This window comes from Ixodes scapularis, unplaced genomic scaffold (assembly GCF_016920785.2).
Source record: "Ixodes scapularis isolate PalLabHiFi unplaced genomic scaffold, ASM1692078v2 PGA_scaffold6__148_contigs__length_123643588, whole genome shotgun sequence".
In the NCBI taxonomy this organism is placed as follows: domain Eukaryota; kingdom Metazoa; phylum Arthropoda; class Arachnida; order Ixodida; family Ixodidae; genus Ixodes; species Ixodes scapularis.
Window position 1 is genome coordinate 56,784,558 of NW_024609881.1, and position 19,027 is coordinate 56,803,584.

Consider the following 19,027-nt stretch of genomic DNA (forward strand, 5'->3'; position numbering starts at 1 on the left):
TGGCGGTTCAGTCTTTTCAATTCAGCCATTTCGAAACATAATTTTGTGGCGACTTGGCTTAGGTTTTCTGGCTCGGCCGTCTTTTGCACCAGTGTCTAGGCTCGGCGTAAGCCTCTTTGTTCTTTATTGTCAAGGCTAGTGTAATTTCTGCTACGCCGTCGAAGCAACTTCTGCATGCGAACAAGATGCAAGACGAAGCTACATGCTCGTGCACAGTGCATGACCACATGTGAAAACTAATAGCGAGTTTGTTTCGCTGCACTCGTGCCTATGCGCACCCACTCGCAACATGAAGTGAGTTTGTTTCGCCGCCGGCACTCCACACGTGCATGCGCTCGCTGCACCCTGAGAATTAAGTGTGTACCTGAATGCACTCCCGTCATGCATCACTTCGGCAGGGAACAAGAGCAGATGACTGGTTTGTCCACCATGCGGGACAGTAGAACTGCAGAAAAAGTGAACTTTCTGCTAAAAAAATGACGTCCCACGAGCAACAAAATCGGACACGAGCTTGAATTGTGTGTCTGCTATTCTATAAAGCAAGCAATCCACAACCTGTGCTTAACTTGCAAGTTTTCAGTCATTTTGTTGCCGTACAGACGTCCAAATACACCGGTGGATAAAGAAAGGTTCAGAACGAACATCAGCCACCGCGAGATATCTCTCACCATCCGTGCGGGGCTAAAGAGTTGGGACGTTAGTTGACAAAGCTTGCCCGGCAGAAACCTGCGACGCGTCCAATCGGGAGCCGAGAAAGCTAAACTGTTTTTACCCGAGGCTTGGATAAAATCACAGTGTTTAAAAAGGAGCCATGGAATTTATTTTGGGTGGGATAAATTAATTTAGATTCGTATTCTGCTAATACAGTTGAACCTTTCAAGAACGAAATTCTCGCGGCAACGAAGAAATCTGGCGGCCCCAGCGAACGTCCATAGGGTTCAATGCATTTGCACCCTCTCAACAGCAAAGAGTTTTAAAAAGCAGTCCCGCATTAACGAAAGTTTGAGGTAGTGATCTGCCATAGAGTTATTCAATGTGTCTACCAAGTTGGCATTTTCAAATTCCCTGAGTTTTTCAGGTTTCCCCTGAGTACTTTTGTGAAATTCCCTGAGTGACACAGAACTTTGTTTTAGGTCAAGATGGGCGGACACCATGTCGCCAGATGCTGTCACTCTCTAAAAAGCATGTCATAAAATAAAATAACAACACAATACAGTTTTGATGATAGCGAGTAACTTTTATTAGATTTAAAAAGAAAACAGAACGAAGTGGTTAGTAAAATTGATAGCGAATAAAGTATAAAAAAAAGGTAAACTGAGGTTTACGTGACCCCCCCAGGTCTGGTCATGTGACCTCGGGGGGGGGGTGTCGAGACCTGACGGCGACGCCGCTCAAGCCGGAAACGGGAGCAATAACGGGGAAAGGAAAGGGTAAACAAACATAAGGTGTTCAAAGTGCGATTGCTCAACCCTTGTTGTCAAAACACTCCACCTAACAAAATCTTTTTTTTATTTATTTTTTTTTTTTTATTTTTTATTTTGGGGCTAAGGAGGTCGCACAGTGACAGCGGTGTTTGGGAAAATGAGCGCACGCGACCGTTCCAACAGCGGGCACTCCCTGCCCTCCCCACGCGCGCAGGTGCCCTTCCCCTTGCTTTTGCCATCCTCCACTTCTTTTGTTTTTATTGGTTGCTTTTTTTATTTTTTATACAATTGCTTTTTCGCTGCGCATCGCATCCCCGCGTGCGCGTATGCTGGGTTGGCGGTCTGCTAGCCTTGCAACCCGAGCTGTGTGCTCCCGGCCTGCGCAATCCGACCTATAGGGAGAAGCGAAGAACGGCCTTCGTTCGCTACATGGAGTGTCCCCTCCATGGGAGTTATGGGCATTCGATACAGAAAAACAATGCAATTTTCTAGGGGATGTTTGGACTGTTTCATATAAACAATAATTCGAAATACGGGTGTGATATAACCGGGTTCGACAGTATGTTTGGCCGTCTCCCTTAATTTCCAGATACCTTCGTTCGTTTGGCACATATATCCCCGATGCTAGAAAGCGCCGACGTTGTGTTCGCGCTGAGAGTGTCCGACAGTGCACATAAATACACGTGCGAAGCCGTTTTTGCACCGTTTTTTTTTTCCCCATAGAAATGCATTACCGGAAGTCAATTTTCGACTGGTTGCTGTCTGCTTCAACTTGCGTCGGCACACTAGCACCACTTGAACCTCTAGCGTACATTACAATAACCCTATGCGATCTGCAACATTTTTTCGTCAAATGAGCCAGTTTGGAACCCAGAATTACGAAAAGTGGAGCAGTACACTCGTCCGACAAGTTGGGCACATGCGTTTCCGACAAGCATCGGCGCGGCCATTGCTGTTTACATTCGGTCAAATAATGATGACAATGGCAACTAGATGCTTTTTTTTGGGGGTTGGTGAAAACAGCGTTTTGCTAGCCCATCTGTTGGCAACTACCTAGGTACGTGACGACACCGCCTGCTGCTATTTTGCCGTCCGCCGCGTGCACGCCGAGATCGCTCGCGCCTTGTTTACTACCTTTCGTTTGGCCTGTCGGAAAGATGCCGCCTCCCATTAAAAAGTTTAAGTTTTTTGCACTTCAGGAGAACTCTGCGATCACTGCCAAAGCCAGAAAGAAGTCTGATATTACAGAGGAGTTCAGTATCCTTTGCTTCTCGCTTTCTACGATTCTGAAATCCAAGGACAGCATCATGAAAAGTAATAGGTGTGCTTAGTTGTCCATTTCTGCAGCAGCGAAATTCTCGCGAGAACAAAAAACGTTTCCTTCCCCCGCGGTTTGGTTATTACGGGTGTGATGATGTGACTTAATGTGGAAAAGAAGAAGTGCAAGTCAACCCATGGATCGGCCTGGAGGGAGAAACGAAGAAGAGGGATTTTGGAGTGCGTGCTCGGAGGGCGTGAAAAGGACTGGCCGGGAGATTGCGCAGAGAGCGGAACGACACGATCGGCCAGGGCAATCGGCGGCCTCCTACTGTCTGACCAGCAGCCTGTTCCAGCGAGGACAGCGAATAGAAACCTACGCTGCCCCCGGCTTCCTACAGCGGGAGCGCTTGGTGCGGTAACTCTGGGGCCGCCGACGGAAGCCAACCGCTCCCGCTCCTGACTTCCAGCCACAACCGTGGGCCGACAACGACAGCACAAGACACACTGCTGCACAGGGACTTAAAGACATGGTGACTGATGCGTTTTCCTTTCTTTCATTTCTTTAACTAAGTTTTCTTTTTTTGTATAAGCATATGAACCCTTCGATTTTTTTTTTTGTAAATACAAGTTTTCATGAAAAACGAAGGACATTGTATTTTGTCAATTATTAACCACAAAGAACCCTGTGACAACGGGGTTCAACTGTAACATATTGTTCAGCGGGCCGAGAGTCAAAAGTCTGCTTTTCGGTACGAAAATTTGAAAACATGACGAACTATTTTGTACTTCCTTTCCCTCGAAAGCTTTCCGCATTTTCAGTGCGACACATCCGTGGTACCCAAAGCACGTGAGCCGGCCCTAGCTCACATGTTAGACTCGACCACTGTGTCACCATTGGCGACGAGATGTTTTGCTGGTTTCATCTCGCGGACGCCTTCCTGTAGCGGTGCTGGTAGGATCGAGCAGACGACGCGCTGCGTCAAAGCGCCGAGTGGCTAGTTAGTTCGCCTCTATGTCGATTAAAAATGGATTATTAACTTTTTGCAGTCAGATACTCTGACCAACTTAAAGGGCAACTCCGGCCAAAACTCAAAATGAAATAAATTACTGGTATCGGTGTAGACACACAAAATACGACCTCAGCCAAAATATTACGTCCGTGGGACGCCGCATTCTCAACTAATGCCGATAATAAAAATGTGACCTGCCGCAAGCCGCTGCTTCTTAGCGGGCGGCCAGCGGGTTGGCGATCGCTAAAGCAACATTGCGCCGTGACGTCAGTATCATTCTCTTTTCCTCCGGCCCGGGCGTTGCGCGGAGTGCGTTTCTTCGAGCCGCTACCACCGGTACTTCGGCTTGTGATTGGCGTGTTTAGCCGTTGATTTTATCTGTAGCCCATGTAGCTTCGCTATAGCCTTTTGTTTATCTGCTTGTGAGGACTCCAAGACTCGTTTTAGCGAGCAACTTGGTGCGCCCAAGACTGCCCAGCTGTTCCTCAAAAGATGCCGAGTACAACTTGTAGCGCTGTGGGCTGCTCAAACAACCCGCTGTGCAACACGGAGGTGCTTTTTCACTAGTTTCCAACGGACCAAAAACTGGAGAAGGTGTGGGTGAACGCTGTTCGACGAGTAGACTTTGGACTTCGGCTTTTAAGCGCCCGAGGAAAAAAAAAAAACGAAAAAACAGACATGTACAGCCCAGCACACATGTGTTGGGGTGCCGCAGCCCGCGCCGGAGAACCTCAAAGCTTCGTGTCTGGGACTGCCCCGCAGCGCGAAAGCGAGGGGGCCCTCAGGGCGTCACCCATCCCTCCGTGTCCTTTCATCCTCCTCCTCAAGAGCTGCGCTCTAATCCGGCGTTACAGAAAGTCGTAAACGCTTTTTTTTTTTTTTTTTTTTTAAGTTTTGAATATTGCTTATTTTACTGTAGGTAGATGTGGGAGTTGTTTACGAAAATATTTTTGGAGACCGCAGAAGCAGACCACACGAGTCACCCCCCTCGCCCAAGTGAGGGGTGACCTGCAGTCTGTTTGGAAAGATACTGTGTCTGTAGCTTTGATACAAAGATATCTTTCAAAGATACTTTGAAAGATACTGTGTCTGTAGCTGCCTTCAGTTGCTGCGTTCGAATGTGCATCTATTGACATTTGGTGACCGTAGCAGTCAATTTATTGTGCAGGAGGAGACTGGTGGGGCGAGATCAGGAGCACACTTGGGCTCTCTTGCAGTACTTTTCAATGCGGCCGCAGAACATGAACATAGGGTTCTAAATAAGGACTGAACGCAGATGGCCGTTACTCTCTGGCGCCTATTATTTTGACAAGCCTTCCATGAAAGGCACTTTTTTTTTTCTCACCTGGAACATAGGGTTGAAGTATCAAACCGCGCATGATGTTGCGAGCGAAATAGGATATCACCAGAACATCTCGGTGCTAATAATCGCAGGGAAGAATAGAAATGCAGGGCATGTCTTATAGCTCAGCCTCCAGCGAGCACTCGTCGCCTTTCCTCATGCTTTGGCTGTGCGTGCATTCTTGAGGTTTGCAAGATGCCTAAGCATTGCTGAATGGAATGCGAACGGCTGGGTGTGTCTTACAAATGTCCCGCCTCTACGCGTTGCCGAAGGTAGGAAGCTCTCTTGCTGGAGGCAGGGCAACTGAGGCTTCTCATAGCCATTCTCATCTTGTGAGGGACTTAGTCATTAAACCATTTTAAAAGTGGCAGTGCTACACCATACAATAAAGGTTTTTACAAAAGCAATTTGTAATTGATCTTGTCAAAAGCTAGTTATAAATAGAAAGAAAAAATATCAACTTGCTTCAGTGAGAAAAACGGATGGTGCCTTGTATTCAAGTTTACAAAAACATTTCTACTGACAACCTAAAAAAATTCCATTGAATGGTGCTGTTTTTAACTGGAGTAAAGAGACCCATGTCTGTGTACAACTATCTATAGTCCGTTGCAACCTAAGGGCGAGGGTAAGATGGGCCGGGGAGGAGGAAGCAGACGGAACGCTGGAGAAGAGAGGGGGAAACCTCCTTCTCTCTTTAGTGTTCCGCCTGCTTCCTCCTCCCCAACACGTCTTACCCACGCCCTTCGTTCTTAGGTTGCAACTGACTATAGACTCTTTCAAAGCTTATATTAAAGACCCAGGCAGTGACTGTCTACCCTAGACATATCACCATCGTCCTTCACTGGTGCTATGAGACCTCTTCCACAACAATGAAAAATCACAACTTCTCGGAGATGAAATGCATGCTTTAAAGGGGCCCTGCAAGGGCTTTTTGACTGGTTTTTCATTTGCACCGAACCTGAGCGCACTGAACGTAGTCAGTGCAACTTAATTAAACTTTTCTTTTCTCGAATTTCGCTTTATTTTAAAAGTTATAGGCACATTAAAGTTACAAGAACAAGCAAAACATAACCTTTTTCATGACGTCCTTGGTCGCTCGAGTGGCCATGAACTAGAAGAGGGCTAAGTGAGGTCAGCGAGCGCTCCGTGTCAACAGCTCGAGAGGGTGCCATATAGCATGTTCTGGAAAGGCTGTATGAAGCGGGCAGCCAGGGGGGCTCGCATTGCATTTGCTGCACGATTAAACACTAATTCGGCATGACACTTCATTGGTCACAAACGACAGCAAACACGAGGTAAAGATCAGTTCAGAACGGGAGCCACTTCGCACTGCCATACCGCCAAAGGGCCAAACCGCAAGCCAAAGCTGCTCGCCGAAGGCCTTTGGAATGCTCGGAACCGGTCGGATTTTCGACTGCAGCGCCGCCGCATACACCCGAGACCTTTCTACGCTTGCCCTCGTCATTGCCTGATCCCACTACACCTTTCTAGTATGCGCCGCCTTTTCCACCGCTTGGGTGGCGGGTATGTCGAAGGGTCGTTTCTTGTTTCCGTACTTTATAAACTGCATTTGTTTCTTTTCTGGTCTAAAATACTGAACAAAAACTACTTTCACAAATAATTGAAACGGTTCTTTTAGCTTTTAGCGGCTCCGACCACTAGTAAGCCCAGGACCAAAGACGTCGCATTTCGCGCGCTTTCAGCAATGCAGCCCCCGTAGGTAAAGGAGGTTTCTGCGTCGGCCGGTTAAAATATGACGCACTGACATTTAGTTACTTTCTCCGTGTCCGCTGGCTTGCCTGAACGCCAAGAGACGTGGAAACCGCAAAAAAGGTAGACGCTTAAATATGGTTGCAGGGCCCCTTTAATGAAGGGGCAAACAAATCAGTGCAGCCCTTAAAATAAAGCAAGATATAAAATCTGCACTCGCAGAACAGCCGGGCTTTAATTTCTTTATTGCTTTTAACATTTCGGTGTTAACTTGTTTGATTGCTGCAATCTTGTTAGTCAATATTACTAAAAAAAAAAAGATGTGCTTGCATTGACCAAAGTGTGAACATTGTTCACACTCTAACAATCTCCAGTCCTGCTTGGCAACGGTAGCAATACATGTACCAACGTTCTCAGATCTAGGTCAGTTGACAAACTTCGGAAAACGGCCGACGCCTTTTTGCAGTGTGTCCGCTCAGTGGCGTCTGCCGCAGTATCAGCCTGCCCTTCGGACAGATCCAGTGGAACGTTGGATGCACATTACCTGCAGTGGAAAGTGATTTTTTTGTTGTTGTTGTTCTTATAGTAAACTTAAGGCCTGCACAATACTTAAAACAGAAAGAGCGTTGTTCAAAAAGCGTTTTTCGTTGACCGCAAAGGAATTGGCACTAGGAATGCTATCCGCCCTTACCTGCTTGTGCACCGGCAACAGAGAAAAACTGGTTTAGAGTGCAGCTCTTAGGTGCCCATTTCCACGCTTCATTGTGTCGCCGTCTGCATGATCACCTTGCTGAATTTAGTGAGAAATTGAATTTGTGTTGAGGTCACGCAATGTCAATTTTTCTGCTAAATCTAGCTGAGGAACTGAATTTGTTTGTGAGTGACGTGGCATGAAGTCATGTGCCATTTAGCAGGGTTGTTTCCTCAACACCAATTCAGTTTCCCTGCTAAATATAGCGGGGAAACTGAATTGGTGTTGAGGTTGTGTGACATGAATTTCCCCACAAGATTTAGAGAGGAAACTTAAACCGCTAAATTTAGCGGGGAAATTCTTGCTAAATTTAGCAGGAAATTTAGCGAAAATTGCCTGCTAAATGGGAGGGGGAGGAGAGGGTATGGAGGGATAGGAGAGGCATAACCTCCCCTCCTCCTACTCAAGCGCTGCGCTCTAATTTCATGTTACAAAGAATTGTAAACGTCTCAATTTTTTTTTTTTTTTTTTTTTTTTTTTTACTGCTGCTTTTCTATGGAGCTTGTCAACCGACAGATCTAAGAAAGTTGATGTGTACGGCCCGAGCAGAGGCATCTATTTTTCCAAGCACAAGTTTTGAAACCCCCTTTTTTTATTGAATTCTTTCAAGAAGGCACTCCGTTTAGAGGAAATGGCAACGAATCTCCTTTTAGCAAATTTGTTTTTAGAAAAACAGAATTCACCGAACTTGACTGCTTGCTCTAGCATTTGCTTGTCCTGCCTTGGCTGATGGCAAAGCCGAGCCAGTCAGTCAGTGAGTCGCTCGCTTGGGCGGCCAGCATATTCAGAGCATGATCGACAAGTTTTTATGCATGCCACATCCCTGCTGTTTTCGCAAGAATAATTTTACATTTTGCCTGGTTTACAGCCCAAGAGAGGAGAGTGGGTGCTCAAGCATAGGTCAACATGCCTCAGTGCATCATGCTCTAGTCTTTAGCATCTTCCAGACTTGCTTATGTTAATCGAATGGATTCACTAAACGGTGCTCCTTTGCAACTGATTGTTGTAGGCTGCACCTACAACAAGCAGTTGTAAGTGCAGTACATTCTATTAGCATAAAATAAAGGCACACAGCCAAATCACCTCAATGATGCCTAGCAAGTGGCGAAATAAACTTCCCTTTAACAAAGCATGTGTAGCTACCGAGACATCACATTATTCAGAGTGCAGATGCAGAGTAGCTTTCTTTTGGCCTTTGCATCATCTTCCATTGTCCAGGCACAAGCGGCACTGCCGAAAAAGACCAATAAATAAATATTCAACACGGTGTATTATTCACTTTTGTACCTGCAACATTACCGTCCTATATAGATAGTCGACAGCTGCCCCGGCAACTTTCCGGACATGCGGAATCAAAACATCTCATCAACACAAGTGCTATTCGCCACTGCCGTAAGTTAAAGAATACTTTTCAAAAAAATAAAAGTGCATCTTTCAACGCAGTGTCTAGCGTAACCTTACCCCAAGCTTTCGAGTTACATCTAAGGTACCCAATATGAAAAATAAAGTTTGGTCCGACGTAACCTAATATGAAAATTAAAGCTATGACAAACAGAACCCAAAATAAAAGTTAGTTACGTCCTATGTAACCTACGCAACGTAAGTTTCGCTTTACGGCCGATGCACGACATAAATACAAAAATGTCATGACTTACTACTGCATAACATCCGATGCAGCATTCATTAGTCAGTTAAAATCTCAACTCTATCCGCACCTCCAGCTTTGTTGAGGGGGCTGGAGTGTTCCTCGCACATTGAAGCTGCTGAAGCTGGGCATCCCCTCCTCTAAAACAATTTACTCAATTGTAGGTACTGGAAACAGAAAATGAACCAGTGTGTGATGGGTTTGGGAGGGAAATAAACGTGGACAAAAGGCAACCAAGCAATTTAGAAGAGACTAGACCCGCCGAGCTAACGTTCTGTACGAACAATCTGAACCTTAAATACTAGTTCTTGTACAAATACAAGATACCCACGATATTCCGCGATAAGTAGCCACCAAAATTAACATACCAATTAGGCAGTTCTGTTCGTAAGTCACGCAAGTCGCCGAACTCTCCTCGCAGAACGTTCGCGAAACAAAAACGGCCATCTTGGAAAAATCAAAATAGTGATGGTGATAGCGATGGGGCTTCTATAAAAACTCAGAGAACAAATGTAATCCCTTTATCCGATATATAAAAGAAAAAAAAAAAACTTATGGAAAACATTTACCCTAGCAAAAACTTCTTAAAATAATGGTAAAGTTTAAAATAAAGATCTAAAGTTTAAACATTTAGTTATGTTAAAATACACTTGGTAAAGTCTATAAATCTTGTTTCAGTAATTAAATGCAAACAGAACACAGACTTCGTAACCCTTCTTGCCGATAGCCTTTCCTTGCAAGCGTGAATGGTCAAAAGCCGATGCCATGATAGGCAGAAATACTGCGTAGATAGCACGCTTAGAGTGTCCAGAAAAAATTAATGGGGGATGTCTATCTTCTTTCCATAAACCTTTTCGGAGTTTACCCTTCCTGCACGTTTCACAGTAATCTGCGGCATGGATTCACCACACTGTTTTTGTGAAGTGTGGCAAAACGTATGCACCACCATAAGAAAAAAATATGATAATTTATTTAAGTACAACAGGAAGCCACGAGAGGGGAAGATGGCAAGATCCGATCCACCAAAAAGGACTGGGGCTAAGAGTGCAGTCTTGAAAGGCTTGGCCCATGAATCAGGACGATTTGAAACCTATGATGAATGCAGAGAACAAAGGGGTCGATCAGGTGAACAGTAACTAATATCTGACCCTAACATGCAGGGCAAGATCTGTTTTGTTTACCTAATATTTGTTATGCCACCAAAAACCAACGTTACTAAAACACTCAGCTAGGAAACTCAACCTTGGAACCTGGACTGCTGGCGTCCACCGAGACCAAACTAAATATGATAACAGTGCCACTCTTTAGCAACAAGTCAAAACATGAAAGTTGCCTTGCATAGCTACTCCAAGATGGCCCTGCGAGATGACACCAGTGGCCCTTCCGAGAATCTACGGAACCAGTCAGTGCAGCAGTGTAGTTCACGGAGTGGCCACCGCGGGAGAAACAGTGGCATTGCGATTGCGTTTAGTTTGATTCTCTCATATGGATTGAAGCCACTTTTTCAAAGGAGGCTCCTATAGCAGTTTTCCAACCGAGTGTACTAGTCACATTGTCAAAAACTTAATTTCTTCCTAACAAAAGCCGGCATAAGTCCATTTTTTTTAGAAAAAGTTAACCTCGAAGGCTTCAGGGGGGGCCGTCCCCCCCCCCCCCCCCCCTTCCCCCACCCACACAGTTTCCCCTAAAATCTGCCAAGAAACTGAGGGAAAAGTGAGGACGAGAGCAGGTGTGGATGTCAGGACACCCGAGCTCTGGTTCGAATGATTAGTGGGTACACCTAAAGCTAGGTGCCTTTGTCTTTACTGCACTCGTCAAAGACGTTCGAATGCGAGAGCCCAAAGCTGGATACCGGCGTTCTGCATTCGAATGTGTTCGACGAGTGCAGCAGAAACAAAGGCTGCCTTTGTCTCCACTGCACTCGTCGAACGTATTGGGATGCAAATGCCAAAGGCCGCCCCCGGCGTTTGGCTCTCGCACTCGAACGTCTTTGACAAGTGCAGTGAAGACAAAGGCACCTAGCTTTAGGTGCCTCTGCGTTCTGATGTCCCTGCACTCTCGTCTCCCCCTCTCCATCAATTTCTCGGCTCATAGAGTTCTGAAAGTTTAACACTGGCAGTGTGCGACAGTAGGCCAGCAGGATGGCATACTCTCCCCTACATGATACGGAATGAGCAGGATCGAAGACAGACAACTCCGGACGGAACGTCCGCAGTTTACAACTCTTTGGCGGCATGCGCTAACTAGCTATCATCATCGTCGTTTTTGACGTTACGGGTAGGGCACACTGGGACAGACTGCGCAGATCTTGGAACCTTCGGCTCGACAGTCAGCGTTATGCGCTGTATCGCGCAGCAAAGCCCATTTCGCGCATTGTTTTTATTTGGTGAAGTTATACTTGAAACCGTGCCACGCGTAGTCATGCTAACAAACACTTTTGGCACTAAGGTGTCGAAATGCTGGGATGGTGATGTACTGTTCTCCACCCCAGTACAAAAAGATGGACGATTAAAAATAGAATATCCAGCGCTTTACCCCACTACAACATCTAGCTAGCATGGCGAATAGGGTGTATTTATTTTATCATTATTCAGACAAAATAAAGCTGAGAAAGAAATGTCTCATTAAATTGAAAATAGGAAAGCGAAATTCGGGAATCTCTAACCTGTGTAGTAAACACTTCAGTGAAAGCGACTCCGTGTATCTTGGTGGTTCCGATGTGTTTTGTAAGTGCTGATTTCTTATTAGTCCCAAGTTGATTCATTTTTGGTCTTTTTAAACCAGTAAACAAACATTTCCTCAAAACAACTGGCATTGACGGTGGCTGGCTTCCAGAGTCGTCTCAATGAAATCCCTGCTTGTTCACTCGATCGACGTGAAGCATGCGAGACCCCCTCGCGACCGAAGCCTTAAATTTAGTAAGTCGGTGACAATTAGCATCCCAAAAAATTAGGTATACACCTGCTATGAATTCCTACCGTTTGTATGTTTAATTTTTCGGTCCCAATTGCGCATAATGTGTGATGCGCTTTTCAGCGAGCAATTTTACATTTGTAAACAATTCTTAGTAAAAATTGGATAGAACTAATTAATCGATCGCCTGAAATTGCCGCGATGTGACAAACTTCTTTGCCGCGTATTCGATGCGGGAGGAGCTAATCCGTCACTTGCTGAAGAGCATTAGCTCGTCAGCAACTGCGGTGTCGGCGAAATAGCAGCGGGCGGTGTCGTCACGTGAAACGTCACATACCTTGGTAGTTGCCAACAGATGGGCTTGCAAAACGCTGTTTTCACCAACCAAAAAAAAGAAAAAGAATCTAGTTGCTATTGTCATTATTTTTTGACCGAATGTAAACAGCAATGGCTGCGCTGATGCTTGTTGGAAACGCATGTGCCCAACTTGCCGGACGAGTGTACTGCTCCACTTTTCGTAATTCTGGGTTCCAAACTGGCTCATGTGACGAAAAAATGTTGCAGATCACATAGGGTTATTATAATGTACGCTAGAGGTTCAAGTGGCGCTAGTGTGCCGACGCAAGTTGAAGCAGACAGCAACCAGTGGAAAATTGACTTCCGGTAATGCATTTCTATGGGGGAAAAAAAAAAATGGTGCAAAAACGGCTTCGCACGTGTATTTATGTGCACTGTCGGACACTCTCAGCGCGAACACGACGTCGGCGTTTTCTAGCATCGGTGATATATGTGCCAAACGAACGAAGGTATCTGGAAATTAAGGGAGACGGCCAAACATACTGTCGAACCCGGTTATATCACACCCGTATTTCGAATTATTGTTTATATGAAACAGTCCAAACATCCCCTAGAAAATTGCATTGTTTTTCTGTATCGAATGCCCATAACTCCCATGGAGGGGACACTCGATGTAGGGAACGAAGACGAAGGCGGTTCTTCGCTTCTCCCTATAGGTCGGATTGCGCCGGCCGGGAGCACATAGCTCGGGTTGCGGGGCTGGCAGACCGCCAAGCCAGCATACGCGCACCCGGGAATGCGCACGCGGGGATGCGCAGCGAAAAAGCAATTGTATAAAAAATAAAAAAAGCAACCAATAAAAACAAAAGAAGTGGAGGATGGCAAAAGCAAGGGGAAGGGCACCTGCGCGCGTGGGGAGGGCAGGGAGTGCTCGCTGTTGGAACGGTCGCGTGCGCTCATTTTCCCAAACACCGCTGTCACTGTGCAACTCCTTAGCCCCCCCCCCCCCCAAAAAAAAAAAAAAAAAAGATTTTGTCAGGTGGAGTGTTTTGACAACAAGGGTTGAGCAATCACACTTTGAACGCCTTATGTTTGTTTACCCTTTCCTTTCCCCGTTATTGCTCCCGTTTCCGGCTTGAGCGGCGTCGCCGTCAGGTCTCGACACCCCCCCCCGAGGTCACATGACCAGACCTGGGGGGGTCACGTAAACCTCAGTTTACCTTTTTTTTATACTTTATTCGCTATCAATTTTACTAACCACTTCGTTCTGTTTTCTTTTTAAATCTAATAAAAGTTACTCGCTATCATCAAAACTGTATTGTGTTGTTATTTTATTTTATGACATGCTTTTTAGAGAGTGACAGCATCTGGCGACATGGTGTCCGCCCATCTTGACCTAAAACAAAGTTCTGTGTCACTCAGGGAATTTCACAAAAGTACTCAGGGGAAACCTGAAAAACTCAGGTAATTTGAAAATGCCAACTTGGTAGACACATTGAATAACTCTATGGCAGATCACTACCTCAAACTTTCGTTAATGCGGGACTGCTTTTTAAAAACTCTTTGCTGTTGAGAGGGTGCAAATGCATTGAACCCTATGGACGTTCGCTGGGGCCGCCAGATTTCTTCGTTGCCGCGAGAATTTCGTTCTTGAAAGGTTCAACTGTATTAGCAAAACATGAATCTAAATTAATTTATCCCACCCAAAATAAATTCCATGGCTCCTTTTTAAACACTGTGATTTTATCCAAGCCTCGGGTAAAAACAGTTTAGCTTTCTCGGCTCCCGATTGGACGCGTCGCAGGTTTCTGCCGGGCAAGCTTTGTCAACTAACGTCCCAACTCTTTAGCCCCGCACGGATGGTGAGAGATATCTCGCAGTGGCTGATGTTCGTTCTGAACGTTTCTTTATCCACCAGTGTATTTGGACGTCTGTACGGCAACAAAATGACTGAAAACTTGCAAATTAAGCACAGGTTGTGGATTGCTTGCTTTATAGAATAGCAGACACACAATTCAAGCTCGTGTCCGATTTTGTTGCTCGTGGGACGTCATTTTTTTAGCAGAAATTCACTTTTTCTGCAGTTCTACTGTCCCGCATGGTGGACAAACCAGTCATCTGCTCTTGTTCCCTGCCGAAGTGATGCATGACGGGAGTGCATTCAGGTACACACTTAAAGGCCCGTTCACACTCTTGCGACTGCTTGCGACCTCTTAAACCTGGGTTCCTTAAAACTTCTTAAACCAGAGAACACACTGGCGCCATCTATTGGGAAGCAGTGTAAACTCGGCGGTCCGGCATATTTTTTTTTATTTCTCGCGCAATATCCTTTCTTTTTTGGCTCGAAAAGCTTTTGTCAGTGTTATAAACGAGCCTTTCTATGGGTATTACGCACATTTGACCTCGGAAATCCCGCAAAACCTTCGCTTTTGTGAAATGCTGTTCTAGGGTCACCGCATAGATGGCGCCACAATGTCAGTATGTTCCCTCATTCTAGAAACATTTAAGAAGTTGTAAGAGATCTCGTCTCTCTCAGTCGTACTCGGTCGCAAGAGTGTGAACGGGCCTTAATTCTCAGGGTGCAGCGAGCGCATGCACGTGTGGAGTGCCGGCGGCGAAACAAACTCACTTCATGTTGCGAGTGGGTGCGCATGGGCACGAGTGCAGCGAAACAAACTCGCTATTAGTTTTCACATGTGGTCATGCACTGTGCACGAGCATGTAGCTTCGTCTTGCATCTTGTTCGCATGCAGAAGTTGCTTCGACGGCGTAGCAGAAATTACACTAGCCTTGACAATAAAGAACAAAGAGGCTTACGCCGAGCCTAGACACTGGTGCAAAAGACGGCCGAGCCAGAAAACCTAAGCCGAGTCGCCACAAAATTATGTTTCGAAATAGCTGAATTGGCAAGACTGAACCGCCACCAAACATGTTCTGTTGTAGAACACAAAAGTACATCCCCTGACACGAGCGTCCAAAATATACTTACAATGGCTAGCGACGCCTCATAAAGGTCATGCAGTGACCCTCTGCTTGGCCGGTTAAGCCACACGCAGTGCCGTGCAGAGTACAGGACGACGCCCGTGAGCCAGCCGGTGCGGTGACTCCGGGCCTGCCCGTAGTGTTCCGCTGCTACCTTGGACAAGGTGAAAGCGAGCTCATCGATGCCATGATCCCCGGGACCTGTGGTGTATAACTATTGTGATTAAAAGTCTTACAGTCGCCGACCAATGTCACTTAGTCAAATGAAAATGAAAGAAGCGAGATGTCTTCTTCCACATTTTGCTGTTCTCTATTTTTGTTCCTTTTACATCTCTAGTTGTAAGATCAATGTTGACCAAGTTCTTTTTTATCAACTTGTTCGCATTAAAATCTAAAATTTTACAACAGGGTAGAGTTGTAAAACCAAGAGGGGCTACCCAACACACGCATGCAGCCCCCCCACCCCACTTCATGGGGGTTGTCCTACGCAAGTATGTAGCTGCGCTGCAGAGAAGCATGATACACATGATCTACACGGACTTTTAGCTGCATTCTTCCATGAATCTAATGTCCGCCTGGCCGTATAACTGTCATAACTTTCACTTTTTCTTTGAAATCTGTAAATGTTAAAGAAGAAAACCTGTATAACCATAGCTAAAAAAAAATCTGACACTTGAATTGCTAAAAACAGTTTGGGGACTTCCAAGAGCGATTATTGCATAAAACAGCTTGTCAATGGTCAGAGCCTAGCAAAGCTCAACCACCACCAGCATGGCACTGCCAACAGCGCTGATGTCACTTGCATGACACATCCACATGCCGTGCCAATCATACATGGAACGCATGAAAGCATGGCGGGCAGTCCATGCAGCGTTGACTGTTGGTGGCTGCGGAAGCTCGGCGCAGACACAGAAGCACCAAAGGCGGAGGATGGCACATGTTTTCTGTTGCAGCAATGTCCTTTTGCTCGGCACACCGCCAAAAAACATTTCGGATTGGCGTTCAACATTTCTAATGGTAATCGTCTTATCTGTATGTACTTGGCCGAAAGAACCGTGAGGACATTGAGAAAATCGTGTTCCGCAGTCAATTTACCTGCCCTTCGTAGTACACTATGTACTGGCGCGTGACGTTGCTCTGTGTTCCTAGTATTATATTTCTCTTTTTTAGATGGCTGCAAAAGACGAGGACAAAGACATTACAGCAGCACTGCCAATAGTTTCTCCATGTTGAGTGCTGAATTCCTGTGAAGCAGGATACGTTTCTCAAACCTTGCTGGCGCCATGGCCACAAAACGAACAAGTGATATCAATGCATGCCTTTTATATGGTCGGTGACGACTCAAGAAGGTAGGGGAAGAAAAAGGAAGGTGGGAGAGGACGAGATGGATGCAACGCCGGCGAAGGGAGAGGGTTTGACCAGCATTGTGCCCGCTTCCTCCTCTCCCACCTTCTTTTCCCTGACCCTACCTCCTTAACCTGCAACATAGTTCAAATCAAACTGCAAAATTTCTTCGAGGCTCGAGAGTGAAAGCAGCTTGTCAGGATGTATTTTGTGTGAATACCATTTAGCTGAAGCACATTGTTTTTGTGGACTCAAGGTACGTGGCTAAAAAGTCAATGCCAGGGATCTTTGTGAGAAAAAGAACACTTAAAAGATATCCTCGGCCGCAGTTGGCTCTTTGAGTCACATATTTGACGATAGGTATTGTTAACACATATTTATGTGAACACCAGGATGCTGTTTTGATGGTAACATACTAAATGGTGATAAAAAAAAAAAAAAAAAACAAAGCTGGGAGTAGAAGCACATTATCTACCTTTCCCTACCAAAGAACAATGAAACGATTAGTCACCTGCTCAGGACTTTGATCGTCTGCTTAGTTGTGGGCGACGCCTCTGCGAGCATCAACGACAGCCCCCATTCTAGCGTGCAGAGAGCCATACAGTGCTTCTGTAAAGGATGCCTTCACCATCAGACTTTTAACAGAGCGGTCACTCCTTTTTTTTTCTGCGCACCGAACGAAAGGACGGTACAGTAGCAGACGACGCCAGCGTGCACGGCTGCTGGCGTCACTGCGTGTGCTCCAAGCTTCCGCGAGTGCTTGCGGTCCTTGCTGCATGGAGCACTGGCTACGCACTCGCGTGCTCCCTTCAAGATTGGACTGCTCAGTGCACCGCTAGGAAAAGCAGTACAAAACATACCGCGACGATGCATCAGGGGCATGCACTGGTCCCCTGAAGTGTGCTTCGAACCATGTGCAGTGCAGGGTGCAGCACAGCATCCGCGCGAGTCAGCCGCGGCAGTGATTCGGGGCTCGTAGTGTTCTGCGGCTGCCTTGAAAAAGTGAGGGCCAGCTCTTCGCACCTCCTCTGAAAAATGTTTTACAACAGAGAGGTCAGTTATCTCCCTGCCTCTCATTGCCTTTCTGCTGTCCTGTCCTTTGTTCGAGAGCAATCGCTGCTATATTGTGTCTCAGCACGATCACCTTAGTCATACAAAGGAACGTGCAGATAAAGATCATTATTATTAAAGCACGTTTTACCTTCACATTCAAACTTCGGGCCTCCTGCTTTCTCCTCGCGTGTGGCGGCAAGCGTCTGTTGAGGCTACCATGCTTCGAGACGATCCTCGCGTGGTTCAGACCTGCGTTAGATTTTTTTTTTTTTTTTTTTAATTACGCCCTGGCAGCTCGTTTAAGCGCCTCTCGGCGTGTTCCGGCGCAGACAGTGACAGGCGAAGCATCAGATTCTACGCTTGCTTCGTTGGGCCTTCCTGTCTCGTTGAAAAACTGGATCGAAGTCTGTGTCGATGGCATGCAATCATTGCTATAGCGACTTATTGAGCACTTGCGGTCATACGGAAGCTTCCAAAATTGTGAGCGCGCTCCTAAGCCTTTGCGGAGGGCTCTGCTAGCCGTCACGTCCGCATGTTCTACCGAACGATTTCGGGCGAGCGGTTGGTAAAGGCAGCTCAAGAAACAAATCGACACGTTGAGCGCACGAAACCCAATTCAAATCCGCTTGGATGGCATCAGCATTCAGCACCGACCGACCATTCCCGCCATTTCTGGGGGGCTATGTTGCGCTTTTTGCACTCCCAGGAGACTAGGGAGAGGGAAGTGACGTCAACGACACAGCAAACGCAGATTGGGTGTTGATTTCGTTTTCTTCTGTCAACATCCAATCTGCATTTGCTGTGTCGTTGACGTCACTTCCCTCTTCCAAGTCTCCTGGGAGTGCAAAAAGCGCAACATAGCCCTCCTGGTAGCGCCTTTGTTCCCGGACGCACCGGACTAAATTATGTCAAACGACTCCAAACGGAACTGAAGCACTAAAGTGCGGTGAACACTCACCTTTATGAATACCTCCTGTTCTTGGTGTTCTTGGAGATGTACGAGAGGTATTTGGCGGCTCTGGCGGTTCGCGATCGACGCCGGCACTCATCCGGCGAAGCTGAGTGCATACATTGTTTTTGTTGTCAACGGCTGCCACTGCGCACGGTCAACCTCGTTCCACTAGAGAACTTGAGCCACTTGAGCTGATTCAGCTGGTTATCGACGGTTAATACGTCGCCACTCAACACCTGAACGTAGAACGAAAACAAAAACATTGCCCCCGCGGCCAAGGGCGCCAAGGCGGAACAGAACGGAACCGTACCAGCCAAAATTAAAAAATCAAGCAAAGAAAATAA

At 46.3% G+C, this 19,027-nt stretch overlaps 1 protein-coding gene and 1 long non-coding RNA gene across 7 annotated transcripts; both read right to left on the minus strand.

The window, feature by feature from the left end:
- Nucleotides 1-6,974: 6,974 nt before the first annotated feature.
- Nucleotides 6,975-7,888, minus strand: LOC121838421. The gene is made up of 2 exons (XR_006078501.1): nucleotides 7,438-7,888; nucleotides 6,975-7,290 (listed from the first exon to the last, which is right to left on the minus strand). It is a non-coding gene; the product is annotated as an uncharacterized LOC121838421 (long non-coding RNA).
- Nucleotides 7,889-9,835: 1,947 nt separating this feature from the next.
- LOC121838419 lies at nucleotides 9,836-18,882 on the minus strand. Of its 6 annotated transcripts, none has more exons than XM_042294676.1 (5): nucleotides 18,690-18,881; nucleotides 17,880-17,980; nucleotides 17,539-17,713; nucleotides 15,342-15,484; nucleotides 9,839-10,232 (listed from the first exon to the last, which is right to left on the minus strand). In XM_042294676.1, the coding sequence occupies exons 1-5, from the start codon at nucleotides 18,778-18,780 to the stop codon at nucleotides 9,960-9,962; spliced, it is 783 nt and encodes a 260-aa protein (XP_042150610.1). In that variant the 5' UTR covers nucleotides 18,781-18,881; the 3' UTR covers nucleotides 9,839-9,959. The 6 variants fall into 6 exon arrangements, 5 of the variants coding, with proteins under 5 accessions (XP_042150611.1, XP_042150610.1, XP_042150609.1 ...); XM_042294675.1 differs by having other exon boundaries at nucleotides 9,841-10,232; nucleotides 15,342-15,535; XM_042294677.1 differs by lacking the exon at nucleotides 17,880-17,980 and having other exon boundaries at nucleotides 9,836-10,232; nucleotides 15,342-15,535; nucleotides 17,539-17,706; nucleotides 18,690-18,882.
- Nucleotides 18,883-19,027: the final 145 nt, after the last annotated feature.